At 66.9% G+C, this 12,638-nt stretch overlaps 3 protein-coding genes across 8 annotated transcripts; 2 read left to right on the top strand and 1 right to left on the bottom strand.

Annotated features, from left to right (window-relative positions):
- The first annotated feature begins 50 nt into the window (after positions 1-50).
- On the top strand, positions 51-1,304 carry RPP21 (ribonuclease P/MRP subunit p21). Of its 5 annotated transcripts, none has more exons than XM_054807648.1 (5): positions 51-187; positions 474-565; positions 677-759; positions 899-1,003; positions 1,180-1,304. In XM_054807648.1, exons 1-5 carry the CDS (start codon positions 77-79, stop codon positions 1,194-1,196), a joined length of 408 nt encoding a protein of 135 aa, XP_054663623.1. In that variant the 5' UTR covers positions 51-76; the 3' UTR covers positions 1,197-1,304. The 5 variants fall into 5 exon arrangements, with proteins under 5 accessions (XP_054663623.1, XP_054663622.1, XP_054663625.1 ...); XM_054807647.1 differs by having other exon boundaries at positions 1,168-1,304; XM_054807651.1 differs by having other exon boundaries at positions 112-187; positions 500-565.
- Positions 1,279-4,617, bottom strand: GNL1 (G protein nucleolar 1 (putative)). The gene is made up of 12 exons (XM_054807491.1): positions 4,515-4,617; positions 4,298-4,421; positions 4,068-4,198; positions 3,611-3,810; positions 3,449-3,520; positions 3,149-3,341; positions 2,957-3,052; positions 2,637-2,843; positions 2,125-2,303; positions 1,901-2,048; positions 1,675-1,815; positions 1,279-1,564 (listed from the first exon to the last, which is right to left on the bottom strand). Exons 1-12 carry the CDS (start codon positions 4,588-4,590, stop codon positions 1,353-1,355), a joined length of 1,779 nt encoding a protein of 592 aa, XP_054663466.1. The 5' UTR covers positions 4,591-4,617; the 3' UTR covers positions 1,279-1,352.
- Positions 4,618-5,017: 400 nt separating this feature from the next.
- On the top strand, positions 5,018-12,427 carry ABCF1 (ATP binding cassette subfamily F member 1). 2 transcript variants are annotated; one of them, XM_054807445.1, is made up of 26 exons: positions 5,020-5,131; positions 5,400-5,446; positions 5,514-5,597; positions 5,799-5,931; positions 6,108-6,142; positions 6,382-6,483; positions 6,605-6,670; positions 6,759-6,824; positions 6,935-7,009; positions 7,103-7,180; positions 7,283-7,408; positions 7,930-8,030; positions 8,122-8,207; positions 8,292-8,431; positions 8,514-8,662; positions 8,745-8,828; positions 9,002-9,126; positions 9,209-9,321; positions 9,682-9,853; positions 10,025-10,099; positions 10,232-10,302; positions 10,576-10,608; positions 10,992-11,160; positions 11,847-11,911; positions 12,007-12,079; positions 12,163-12,379. In XM_054807445.1, the coding sequence occupies exons 1-26, from the start codon at positions 5,065-5,067 to the stop codon at positions 12,327-12,329; spliced, it is 2,502 nt and encodes an 833-aa protein (XP_054663420.1). In that variant the 5' UTR covers positions 5,020-5,064; the 3' UTR covers positions 12,330-12,379. The 2 variants fall into 2 exon arrangements, with proteins under 2 accessions (XP_054663419.1, XP_054663420.1); XM_054807444.1 differs by lacking the exon at positions 10,232-10,302 and having other exon boundaries at positions 5,018-5,131; positions 12,163-12,427.
- Positions 12,428-12,638: the final 211 nt, after the last annotated feature.

Here is a 12,638-nt window from a genome sequence, read left to right as displayed (position 1 = left end):
CAGTACTGGCTGACACCCCCCCTCCCGTATTTGATAAAGCGGAGAAAGCCCCGCCCCCTAGAAGCGGATACAGCCAATGGGGCGCGCCGGTCCCGCCCACTCCGTGGGGGCGCGGCCAATCGGGACAAAGATGGCGGCGCCGGTCCGGGACCGCGAGGCGCTGCAGCGGCTCAACTTCCTCTTCCAGGTGGGGCGGGGGGGATATAGGGGGGCTATGGGGGGCTATAGGGGGCCGGGGGGCCTCTGGGGGGGCCGTAGGCGCTCTGGGGAACCCGAGGGGGCCCTATGGGGCAGGGGGGTGGGTTATGGGGGCCGAGGGGGAGGCCCTGGGGCGGTCACGGAGATCCGGGGAGACTGAATGGGGCTGAGGGGGGGCACAAGAGGGGTACGGGGGGACTTAGGGGGGACCGTGTGCGGCTGGGGGGGGGTATGGGGGGGCTGCAGCTGTGCCTCCTCCCTCCCTGTTCCCTCAGGCCGCACACTGGGTGCTCCCCCACAGCCCGGCCCTGGCCCGGTTCTACTGCAGTACCCAGCGAGGGGCCGCCCGCCGCCTGGTCCTGCGCATGTGAGCTACGGGGGGCTGAGGGGGCCACGGGGGGGGCTGCCCCACAGCGGGGGGGGTGGGCTCAGGGAGGTGCCGACCCCTCCCGTGTGCCTGTGTCCCCCCCCCCCCCAGGGCCCCCTCGGTGAAACGCACCGTGTGCCGCCGCTGCTGCTCCCTGCTGCTGCCCGGGTCCGGGGGCTGCCTGCGCCTGCGGGGTGGGTCTGGGGACAACGTGGGGGGTGGGGGGACACGGACAAAGGGACACCTGGGGGGGCCCCTCCAGACCCCTGGGGCCACCCTGGAGGGGTGGGGGGTGGTGCTGTGGGAGGGGCTCAGCATTGGTCCCGCCCACAGGGGGAGGGCAGCCCCGCATCGTCCTGCGGTGCCGGAGCTGTGGCCGCAGCCGCCACTACCTCTGCCAGCAGGAGCTCCGCCCCCTCGGCCAGACCCCGCCCACCGGTCAGTGCAGGGGTGGGGCCTAGAGGGAAGGGGGTGGGAGCAACAGCCTCAGCCCAGGCTCATTGGGTGGAGCTACTTCTGGGGCGTGGCTAAACCTAAATAATGGCAATGGGTGGAGCCAAGAATAGGGTGGGGCTATCAGGGCAGTGACATCACTTCTCCAGGCCCCGCCCCAGAGGACAGCCCGGTATAAACCCTACCTAGCAACAGAGCGGTGACACGACCTCCGATTCGTCCCCGTGGAAGCCGCCTCTAACCAATTGGAAAACACCAGCTGCAGAAATAAACCTTTTATTCCATACATGGTATTAGTGTTGACCTCTGATTGGCTGTGCCCCGGGAGGCGGAGCTAACACTCATCCTCTCCCAGCAGAGCAAAGGGATTGGAGGCGGTGCTGCCAGGGGGCGTGGCCTCTCCAGGCTCCACCTCTTCACCACTGTCACACTCCTCCTCCTCCGAGGTTGACCCCTCCCCCGGGGGGGCGGAGCCATGGACACCCGGGTCCCCCCTCTCCTGCAGGGCCGCCAGCGCCGCCGTCTCGGGGTGCTGTTCCCACAAATCTGGGGGGACGGGGTGGGGGAGTGTGAGGGGACCAGGCATCCGGGAAAGCCCCCCCAGGAAGGGCCCAGCATCCCCGAGGGTGAGGGGTAGGGGGGAAACGCGGGCTCACCCTTCTGGGCGGCGTAGCCAGGCGGGCGCAGGCAGAGGCGGAGTCGGCCTTCGGCTGCCAGCCGCAGGATGCTGTTGGCCGCGCGGTAGACGTCGTTACGAGCTGCCTTTGCTGTCTTGTACCCTCGTTTCTCTGCCCAGGCTGAGAAAAATGCACAAAAAAACCCCCCATTAATAACTAAGAAACAAACCTAATTTGGGGGTAATTCGCCCCAAAAGCGGCGTACCTTCGCAAAGATCCCAAGCAGTCCAACCAGTGGCGGCACTGGGGGGGCGCAGTTGGAGGAGAGGCGGCAACGGGAGGCGGGCAGCCAGGTACCCCACAGCTGAGTAGGGCTCCTGCAGCTGCGAGATGGGGTAGACGCCCGCCAGCACCTGGAGAGGGGACACAGGCAGGGCTCAGCGGGGCAGGGGGTGCTCTGTGAGAGGTGGGGAGGGAGCCGGGACCCACCTGGAGAGCCGGAGGGGCACGGGAGGGGAACACAAGGCCGGGACAGTCACAGAGGCGGACGGTGGGGGTGAGGAAATGGGTCTGGAAGTAGCGGGTGCGGCCGGGGGCACGGGAGACGCTGACGGCGCTACGTCCCACCAGCGCGTTCAGCACCGAGGACTTGCCCGCGTTCGGCAGGCCTGTGGGGAGGGGGAGGCTTGGGACACGCCCCCTCCCAGGGGCCACGCCCCCAACAGGCCACCCCACCCCCCCCCCCCAGCCTACATCCCCCTCTGCTTCGCAACCAGGGGCGGGGGCACCCCATAAGCCCCACCCCATTGCATGCTCTGCCCCAGTCTGACTCCTCCCATAAACCACATCTGGGCAAAATCCCTTTGCCCTGTGGCCACGCCCCCACCAACCCCACCCCTCCCAGTTAGGCCCCTCCCCATTAAGCCCCACCCCTCCTGGGTGGCCCCACCCCCTCAGTTCACACCCAACGTAATCCCACAGTGCCAGGCCCCGCCCCTCACCGACACAGCCCAGGGTGAGGACGCCGTGGCGGTACCGCTCCCACTGCCGGGGGGCCGCCACGGGGCCGTTGCCGTCAGCGTCGTCATCACCCGCGTCCCCGTCGTCCCCCACCTCCTCCTGCTGCTCCTCTTCCTCCTCCTCTTCCTCCCCTCGCGCCGCCGCCTCCTCCGCCCGGTCCAGCCGCGCTCGCCAGCTGCTCAGGTCCACTGCAACCCACCACGGAGCTAAGCAGGTTCCACCCCGCATGGGGAGGGGATGCGTGACCCCGCCTATACGCACACCCCCCCCAGCACCCATGGGTGCCCCCCTCCCTGCTTACCTTCTTCCCCCACGATACTCTCGCAGGCCTCCAGAAGCTGCCGAGGTCCCACAGCCCGGCTCCAGCCGCCCCCTCGCCTCTGCCGTCGCTGCAGACCTGGGGGATGAAACACGATGTGGGGGGCTGTGTGGACACCTGGGTGCCTCCCACCCCACCCTGTGCCACCCCCACCCTGACCACTCGGGTCCCTACCGGGTGCTGAGGGCTGTCGGGGGGCGGAGGTGAAGGGGACAACACGGGCGGTGGGAAAGCGGCGGCGCAGGAGGTGGCTCCAGGCGGTGGCCACAGCAGGGGAGGTCAGGTCCACTTTGTTGAGGATGAGGATCAGGCCTTTCCCCAGCTCCCGCGTCACGTGGGTGGCCAGCGCCGGCGGCACGTTCAGCGCCTGGGTGGGGAGACAACAGATGGGGGGGGGGGGGTGGGTGGGTCAGCTGCATCCCAAATTCCTGGGTCCCCCCCCCACCATGATGCCTGGGTGTCCCTCACACTCACCGGGTGCCGAGCATCAGCAATGAGGAGGATGACATCAGACATCTCCAGCACGCGCCAGAGCTGCCGCCATGTCTGGGGAGAGAGGGGGGAACACGACACAGTGACCCCCGCGGCCCCTAACCCTCCCGTCACCGTGGGCCTCCCCCCTGTGTCCCCCCTCACCTCCAGGTTGTGCTCGAAAGGGGCCACATCCCCTCCATCGTCATCGCCGTCACCGTTGGTGCCCCCCTCCTCGGCCCCGTTGTGGCGCTGGCCCTCCCGAACGGCCCTTAGGAAGGCGCTGAACACCGCTTCCTCCCGCACCCGCAGCTCCTCCGGGCTCATGGCAAAGCTCCAGGGTGGCCGACGCGGGAAGTCCAGCCCTGGCACCGGGCAGCCTGGGTCCCACCGGCCCTGGGACCCCTTCCCCCCTCCAGGGGCCACTTCCCCCCTCCACGTACCTAATTACCACCTATGAGCCCCCCTCAACCACTTTAACCCACCCCTACAAGCTAACTTACCCCTCAGTGATTAACTACACCCTCTCCTGGGGCAATCCCCCTCCCCGGGTTGTGTGCCCCCTCCCAAGTTATTTATTTCCCCACCACCACCACCACCACATTCGCCCCCTTCCCCTCACCGGGGCCATAGACGGTGTCAGGGTCCAGCTCAAGGGCGGTCTCGGGCAGCAGCTCCAGCAGCTCCTCCTGGGCCCGGCGCCGGCGTCGAGCCAAGGCTTCGGCCCGCGGCCCCCCCAGCTGCAGCCGGAACCTGCCAGATACCTCACGTAGACACCGGGGTCCCCTCACCCACACGGGGTCCCTGAACCGCACCCAGCCCTCCCCGGCCCCCTCCATCCCTCCCAGGTACCTGCCGGGGTCGTGGCGGCGGGGAGGGGGAGCCGGATCTCCCGCTTCAGCGGGGGCCACATCGCTACCACGTTCCCGGCTCTCGCTACGGCTGCCCGGGCCCGAGTCCGGCCCTGCCGGGGCATCTACGGACAGAGAACGGGGGTCAGGGGCCGACCGGCCGCCGGGGCCCTTCACCCGGCCGAGGCACCGGGGAGCCCGGCCCAGCCCCCGCTCACCGCCCCGCTTCCGTTCGCGCCGGTCGCGGAGCTGCTGCTTCTTCCGCTTCGCGCTGAACGGCCGCTTGCGGGGCATGACGGGAGTTCACGTGCCAGGGCGGGGCCAGCCGCGACCAATAGGAGCGGCGGAAGGCGGGGAGAGAGGGAGGTGAGAGGAGGAGGAGCCAATGGGAGGGAACATCACCTCAGAGCGGGGGCGGGATGAATCGGTGGGAGAGCTAATGGCAGGGAACATCGCCTAGCGGGGATGGACGAACCAGGGGAGCCAATGGAAGAACAAGTTACCCCAGAAAGGGGCGGGACGAACCGGAGAAACCAATAGAAGAAAAGATCGCCTCAGAGCATGCGGCGTGACGAACCCGCACGAGCCAATGGGAGAAAGAATCACCTCAGAAGGCGGTCAGGAGGCGGGACCCCGGATCCATCGAACCAATCGAAAGCCGCGACGGCCCGGTGCGGTGCCGTGGCGGACCGGAAGCGAGTGCTCTGCGGGGGGGGCGCTCTAGGCGAGTCTCTGTGGTTGCGCAGGCGCAGTACGCAGCGCCCGGCCATGCCGAAGGGAGCGCGGCCGGCAGCGGCTAAGCAGGAGGAATGGCGGGGGGAGAGCGAGGGACAGGGTGAGTCCGGACAGCCGGGGCCCCCCGGACGGACGGGGAGGAGCAGAGGGAGGACACCTGGGTCTCTGGGGCGGGGGAGGGAGCGGGGAGGGGGCCGGATGCCTGGATCGCCTGAAGGGATAGTGAGGCCTGTTGGGAGGAGGAGAATTGGGCCCTCTGGGGGGGATTAACCTTTTTTTTTGGGGGGGAATAGCCCTTTTGGGGGGGAATTAACCCATCTGGGGAGTCTTGGGCGCCTGAGTCCCTTGACCCTCCCCTCCCCGCCCAGACCAGCCGGTGAAGAAGGGCAAGAAGGACCGGCGGGGCAAGAAATCGGTGAGTGCGTGACCCCTGACCCCTGACCCTGACCCTGCTGGCCCTGACCTCTGCCCTTTGCCCCCAGTTCTTCGAGGAGCTGGCGGAGGAAGAGAAACCAGCGCCCGCTGAAGCCCCCACCCCCCCGGAGAAGGAGACGCAGCCCCAACAGGTTCGTTAGGGCTGTGCTAATGAGGGGGGAGGAGTCATTGGGCCAAAGGGGTGGGGCTAATGAGGGTGGGGCTGGAAGGGGTGGGGCTAGAGAGGGTGGGGCTGGGGGGGGACACACTCAAGGAGCCAGCATTTAGACTCGATGACTGGGATAATGACAGAAGTAATTAAAGAGGGAGTTAACAAGGTTTCTTTCTCTTAGGCTTCCAAGCGGAAGCGAGACCGGCGGAAAGACCGACGGCGGCCAGGGACGGAGCCTGAGCCCGAGGAGGTGGAGCTTAGCCGGCGCCTGCAGGAGCTGGCGGCTGCCGACAGCGAGGAAGAGGAGGAGGAAGGTGAGTTCTGTGAGGGGGGGGATCCTTTATTCCCCCCCCCAACCACCCCAGGAGCAGCGAATCCACCCTGGGCTAGAGCGTCCCCACCAGGAAGTGCTGGGCTGGGTCTGCTCTAGGCCGTGGCTGACCCGCAGCTCTATGGTCCCTCACTAACCCCCCCCGTGTCTCCCCCACAGCACCGGCCCCCAGGAAAGGGGGGAGGAGGAGGAAGGTGAGTGAATCGAGGGGGGCCCAAAATAGGGTAGGGACCCCAAAATGGGGGGGGGGGGGGGGGGGTGAATTTGAGGGGGGGGGAACCATAAAATTGAGGAGAAGTGGGAAAATGAGGAGGGAGGACTGAGCGTAAGGAGCCAAAATTTGGTGGTGGGGTGAGTAGAACTGGGATCTGTTGCAATTTGGGGGGGGGGGTGAGGAAGGAAATACCCCCAGCCCCCCACGTCCCCCTTCCAGGGCGGCAACGTCTTCGCGGCGCTGAGCCAGGAGCAGAGCGAGGAGGAGGAGGAGGAGAGGAGGGACGAAGGCTCCCGGCCCAGCAAGGGCAGAAGTGTCAAGGTGGGGGTTACCCCACTGCCTGGGTCTGCTGAGGGGGGTGGGAGCACCCCAAAAACTGGGTCCTGGGAGAGGGGAGTGGCCCAGACAGCTGGGTCACCCCCTCTCTGATGGCTCCGGGCAGGAGGAAGAGGAGGGTGAGAAGAAGAAGAAGAGCCGGAAGAACGAGAAGACCAAGGGGAAGCGGCAGGTGAAGAAGCGGTTGGAGGGGGACACCCCGGGGTGGGCATCCCCACACTTTGGGGTCTCACCCCACCATTTCCACACACCCCCCCTAGGGAAAAGCCCCCAGCGAGGATGAGGCTGAAGGCTCCGACGACGATGCGCGGCCCAAAGGCGGGAAGGTGAGTGGGGGACAGGGCAAACCGGGACAGCTGGGCCCTTTTAGGTGGGGGGTGGGGGGGCTGCCTCCCCCCCCAAAACACTCCGTGTGTGTGCGTGCGTCCCACCCCAGAACAAGTTCGCGGCTCTGTGTGACGATGAGGAGGAGGAAGACGAGGCCGAAGAGCCCCGGAAGGGCAGCGAGCCCGTGAGTCCCTCGGGATGAAGGGGAAGGGGGGAGGCAGGGGGGGCGCCCGGATGCCTGGGGCTGATGGGGGATGGGGGGTGTCCCCTGCCACAGGAGGAGGAGGAGGAGGGGAGGAAGGCCGAGCCCGACGCCCGCGTCAGCAAGAAGGAGAAGAAGAAGATGAAGAAGCAGGTGAGGGGGGGCGGGGCCTGGTCCTAAGTGGGCGTGGTTTGTTGCTGAGGGGCGTGGCTATCGCTAACCCCGCCCCTTCGCACCCCCCACCCCCCCTTAAAGCTGGAGTACGAGCGGCAGGTCGCCACCATGAAGGCGGCAGCGGCGTCGGGCGAGAACGATTTCTCAGTGTCGCAGGCCGAGCTCTCTTCCCGGCAGGCCATGCTGGAGAATGCCTCCGACATCAAGGTGACCCCCAAAACTCCCCCTGAATCACCCCAAAACTCCACAGACAGCTCAGGTGGTACTGACCTACTCCCCCATCCCGGTGAGGTGGTACCTCCCGTGTCCTCCCCCGTACCGGAGAAGTGGTATCTTCCATCCCTCAGTGGGCTGCACCAATGTACTGGGAAACGGGGGGGGAGCGAGCCATGCCATTGTACTGGGGAAAGGGGGGAGGGAATGGCTCCCACCATTATACTGGGAGCGGGGGGAATTGGAGCACAGCGTTGTACTGGGAGACGGGGGAACTGGGCCACGGCGTTATACTGGGGAAGGGGGGGGGGGCATGGGTTATACCATTGTACTGGGAAACGAGGGGACTGAGTTATACCGTGGTATTGGGAAAAAGAGAGAAGCAGGTTGTACCGTTATACTGGAGAGAGGGGGTGTGAGGTCAGGGAGTTTTTGGGGGGCTTTGACGGGGGGTCAGGGTGTCACCTCATGACCCCGGGGGGGGAGGTCCCTGTCCCCCCCCTTCCCCATGGCAGCTGGAGAAGTTCAGCATCTCGGCCCACGGGAAGGAGCTCTACGTCAACGCCGACCTCTACATCGTGGCTGGGCGCCGCTACGGCCTCGTGGGACCCAACGGGTGGGTGCCCCCCACCCTTGGGTGGGGCTGTGGGGGCTGAGAGGGGTTGTTACCCCACCCCAGCAACGTTTAACCCCTCATTTGCCGGCAGGAAAGGGAAGACAACGCTGCTGAAGCACATTGCGAACCGGGCACTGAGCATCCCCCCCAACATCGACGTCTTGCTCTGCGAACAAGGTGTGCCTGGGGGGTCCCCTGGATACCTGAAACCCCCCCAAAACACCCAATACCCCCCCCCAAAACACCTTCCCGGTCCCCCAGAGGTGGTGGCGGACGAGACACCGGCAGTGCAGGCAGTGCTGAAGGCCGACACCAAACGACTCTGGCTGCTGGAGGAGGAGAAGCGGCTGCAGGCGATGCTGGAGGGGGGCGATGACGCAGCCGCCGAGCGCCTGGAGAAGGTACAGGGACGCTTGGGGACATTGGGGAACCCCTGAGGACCCCCCAAATTTACACCCACCACCCCCCCCCCCCCCGCCATAGGTGTACGAGGAGCTGCGGGCCATCGGGGCGGCCGCTGCCGAGGCCAAAGCCCGGCGTATCCTGGCTGGTCTGGGCTTCAATCCCGAAATGCAGAACAGAGCTACCAGGAAATTCTCTGGTGGGTGGCGGATGAGGGTGTCCCTGGCCCGGTAAGTGGTGGGGGGGGGGATACTGGTGGGGGGAGGTGACAGGAGTGGCTGGGACCCACTGGTGACACTCGTGTCACCTCAGGGCCTTGTTTATGGAGCCGACATTGCTGATGTTGGATGAACCCACCAACCACCTCGACCTCAACGCCGTCATCTGGCTCAACAAGTGGGCACGGGACGGGAGGGGACAAGCTGGAGGTTCCTGGGGGTTGGAGGGGGGGGGGTCACTGAGATGGGGTGTCCCTGAGGTTCAGGAGCTCTGGGGATGGGGGTTGGAGGAGGGTGGGGGTGTCCCCTCAGTGTCCCCCCACCCCTTACTGTCCCTGTGTTCCCCGCCAGCTACCTTCAGACCTGGAAGAAGACGCTACTGGTGGTGTCCCACGACCAAGGTTTCCTCGATGACGTCTGCACTGACATCATCCACCTCGATGCTCAACGCCTCTTTTACTACCGGGGCAACTACAGTGCGTAGGGGCAAATGGGGGGGGGGGGGGGGCCCTGGGGCAATTAGTGGCAGTTAATTACACCCCCGTCATGCCCCCGCAGTGACGTTCAAGAAGATGTACCAGCAGAAGCAGAAGGAGCTGCTCAAGCAGTTCGAGAAGCAGGAGAAGAAGCTCCGCGACCTCAAGGCCGGCGGCAAGTCCACCAAGCAGGCGGTGAGCAAGGGAGATCCCGTGGGATCCGCTCCCGTGGGATCCAGTCCTGTGGGATCCAGTCCTGTGGGATCCAGTCCTGTGGGATCCACTCCTCCCTGCCCAGGATCCCCATCTGCACCCGGCATCTCACGGTTCCCCCCCCCGCAGTTCCCATCCTGGGATCCCTCTCACTGCAGCCAGGATCTGCTGCAGGGATCCAGAGGGATCTGGGGGCAGGATCCTGGGGTGGGGGGGGTGTTAGTGGGGCTGTTACCCCCCGGGATTCCCCAGGGTGACCCCTGAGGGGATCTGCTGATGGGGGGAGACAGCTCAGCGGATCCCTGAGCAGATCCCTGAGTGGATCCCGCCCCCCCCCCCCAGGAGAAGCAGACGAAGGAGGCGCTGACGCGGAAGCAGCAGAAGTGCCGGCGACGGACGGCGGCGGAGGAGGCGGCCGAAGCGCCGGAGCTGCTGAAACGGCCGCGGGAATACACCGTCCGGTTCACCTTCCCCAACCCGCCCCCCCTCAGCCCCCCCATCCTCGGCCTCCACGGTACGGGGCGTCTAGGGGGGGAAGTGGGGTGCTCTGCGGGGGGGGGTTGGGGAGTTATGGGGCTCTGTGGGGCATTGGGGGGGTCAGGGAGGAGTTGGGGGAGTCAGGGGAGCTTTGGGGGGGGGGGGGTCAGGGCACCCCCAAGCTCATTTCCCCCCCCCCCCATTGCAGGCGTCGACTTTGGCTACGAGGGGCAGGAGCTGCTCTTCCGCAACCTCGACTTTGGCATCGACATGGAATCGCGAGGTGAGCCCCTACGTAAACAGCCTCGGGGGGGGTCCCACATTAACTGGGGGGGGGCCCCAGGAGACCCTACAATAACATGGGTCACTGAGGGCCCCCCCTTTTTTTCCTCCCATCCCCCCCCCCACCTTCCAGTTTGCATCGTGGGCCCCAACGGGGTGGGGAAGAGCACGCTGCTGCAGCTGCTCACCGGGCAGCTGACGCCGGTAGGGACACCCGCCCATTAAAAAAAATGTGGGGTGCACCCCCAAAATGGGGTGAGGGGGATGGGGGGGGGGTCCTCTGAGTTTTGGGGGGGGGGAGGCTCTGTAGTAACAATCCCCCTGCGAGGGGTTTGGGTGTCTGCAGGATTCTGGGTGCTGGGGGGGGGTGTGCAGGGGTCTTCCCGGGGGTCTGGGGGGGTTTAGGGACCCCCTGGGGCTTTGGGGGGGGGGGGGTTTGGATTTTGGGGAGCCCCCCCCAACGTGTCTCAATTGCAGACGCGGGGACAAATGCGCAGGAACCACCGGCTGGTGAGTGCGGGGGCGGGGCTTGGGGAGGGGCGGGGCTTTAGGGTGGGCGGGGCTGCAGAGGAGTGGGGGTCTCAGAAGGGGGCGGGGCCTCCAGAGGTGCATGCTAAGGTGGAGGGTGGAGCTGTGAGGAGGGGGTGTGGCCTGCAGGGGGTGTGGCCTGTCCAGGGGGTGTGGCCTGCCCAGGGGCGTGGCTCCCACTGACAGCAGGGGGTGGAGCCTGTGAGTAGGGGTGTGGTGTGCTGGGGGCGTGGCTCCCCATTGGGGGCGTGGTCTCACCCCCGGGCAGGCTGGGCCATGTAGCAAAGGCGGGGGGGGGGGGGGGTGTGTGAATTACAAAGGGGCGTGCCCTGTGGGCGTGCCCTGACCCCGCCCCCACCCCGCAGAAAGTGGGCTTCTTCAACCAGCAAGCGGCCGAGCAGCTGCGGCTGGAGGAGACGGCGGCCGAGTACCTGCAGCGCGGCTTCAACCTGCCCCACCAGGACGCCCGCAAGTGCCTGGGCCGCTTCGGGCTGGAGGGCCACGCACACACCCTGCAGATCGCCAAGCTCTCTGGTGGGGGGGGGGGTGGGCGGGGACAGCACCCGGAGGGGCGGGGCTGGGGGCGGGGACAGCACCCGGAGGGGCGGGGCTGAGCTGTTTGTGCCTCAATGCGCTTCTCAATGGGGAAGGGCGGCTGCTGTGTGGGCGGGGCCAGCGTGTAGGGGCGGGGCCTCGGTGGGGGCGGGGCCTCAGCTGTGCCCGAGGTGGCACACCTGTCAGAATGGGCGGGGCCTCCCTGCAGGGGGTGGGGTCTCGGCAATGGGCGGGGTGTTGGTGAGGTGGCGCCAGGGGCGGGGCCTGAGTCGCGTGTGCCAATAGGCTGAAAGGGAGGGGGTGGGGCCTCGGCAGGGGGTGGAGTCAGCGCCGAGGGGCGGGGCCTGCGCCGCTTGCGCCTTGAGGGACACGTGCACGTCGGGGGGCGGGGCCTGGGGTGATGGGGTGGGGCTTCCTCTCTGGGGGCGGGGCCCTGGTGTAGGGGCAGGGTGGTGCCAAGGGGTGGAGCCATTTTGGAGGGGAGTGGCCTGTCCCGGGGGGGTGGAGCCTCCTGCCAGGGGATGGGTCTGTGGGGGCGTGGCCCATGGGCGGGACCTGGAGGCTGAAGGCTGTGTGTTATTGGTGGGGCTCAGAGCCTATCAGGGAGAGGGGGGTGGAGCCACATCAGGGCGGAGCTCCCCGCTAAGCCCCGCCCCTTCCCGCAGGGGGGCAGAAAGCCCGGGTGGTGTTTGCGGAGCTGGCGTGCCGCGAGCCCGACGTCCTCATCCTGGTGAGCGGGCGGGGCCGGGGGGGCAGGGCCCTGCCGTGTCTGAGTCCCTCCCACTGGGGGGGAAATCCCTCACCCGCCCCTGCCCCCCCCGCCAGGACGAGCCCACCAACAACCTGGACATCGAATCCATCGACGCGTTGGCCGACGCCATCAACGAGTACCGGGGAGGTGAGGAGCAAGGAGGCGGGGGGGGGGGGGGGGGGGGGGTGCATGTCACTGCGACGTCATCGTGACCTTGCCGCCGCCCACAGCCGTCATCGTGGTGAGCCACGACGCCCGGCTGATCACGGAGACGGGCTGCCAGCTGTGGGTGGTGGAGGACCAGGGGCTCAGCCAGATCGACGGCGACTTCGACGACTACAAGCGGGAGGTGCTGGAGGCGCTGGGGGAGGTCGTCATCAGCCGCCCCCGCGAGTGATGGACGCGCCCTCGCTGGCCCCGCCCCCGGGAATAAAGAGGAATGGTGCACCAGTGGCTCAACGTGCCTTGATTTGGGGCTGACAGCAGTAGGTTCCAGGGGTAACGCTGCCAGCAGGCTCCAGCGTGAACGCCATCACTAGGTTCCAGAGTTAACACATCGCAGCCAGCACTGATTATTTTTTTTTTCCACCAGTTTATTATTAATGTACAAAATATACAAAAGGGGGAGGGGCGGGCGCGGGGCCCCTCCCCCAGCCAAGTTTTCACAGAAAACAGCGTCCGGCGCAGCCCCTACCCCCTCCCGCCC

This window comes from Grus americana, chromosome 32 (genome assembly GCF_028858705.1).
Source record: "Grus americana isolate bGruAme1 chromosome 32, bGruAme1.mat, whole genome shotgun sequence".
Lineage (NCBI taxonomy): Eukaryota > Metazoa > Chordata > Aves > Gruiformes > Gruidae > Grus > Grus americana.
This window is presented reverse-complemented; position numbering and strand designations above follow the sequence as displayed.

Excerpts from the sequence above, each read along its gene's own strand:
- RPP21 (XM_054807647.1), top strand. The coding sequence starts at position 77 with ATGGGGCGCGCCGGTCCCGCCCACTCCGTGGGGGCGCGGCCAATCGGG. Across the intron at positions 188-473 it reads GGCTCAACTTCCTCTTCCAG|GCCGCACACTGGGTGCTCCC; the intron begins GTGGGGCGGGGG and ends CTGTTCCCTCAG. Across the intron at positions 566-676 it reads CGCCGCCTGGTCCTGCGCAT|GGCCCCCTCGGTGAAACGCA; the intron begins GTGAGCTACGGG and ends CCCCCCCCCCAG.
- ABCF1 (XM_054807444.1), top strand. The coding sequence starts at position 5,065 with ATGCCGAAGGGAGCGCGGCCGGCAGCGGCTAAGCAGGAGGAATGGCGG. Across the intron at positions 5,598-5,798 it reads AGGAGACGCAGCCCCAACAG|GCTTCCAAGCGGAAGCGAGA; the intron begins GTTCGTTAGGGC and ends TCTTTCTCTTAG. Across the intron at positions 7,409-7,929 it reads AGAATGCCTCCGACATCAAG|CTGGAGAAGTTCAGCATCTC; the intron begins GTGACCCCCAAA and ends TCCCCATGGCAG.
- GNL1 (XM_054807491.1), bottom strand. The coding sequence starts at position 4,590 with ATGCCCCGCAAGCGGCCGTTCAGCGCGAAGCGGAAGAAGCAGCAGCTC. Across the intron at positions 3,053-3,148 it reads CCGACAGCCCTCAGCACCCG|GTCTGCAGCGACGGCAGAGG; the intron begins GTAGGGACCCGA and ends TTCATCCCCCAG. Across the intron at positions 1,816-1,900 it reads TGCTTGGGATCTTTGCGAAG|CCTGGGCAGAGAAACGAGGG; the intron begins GTACGCCGCTTT and ends CATTTTTCTCAG.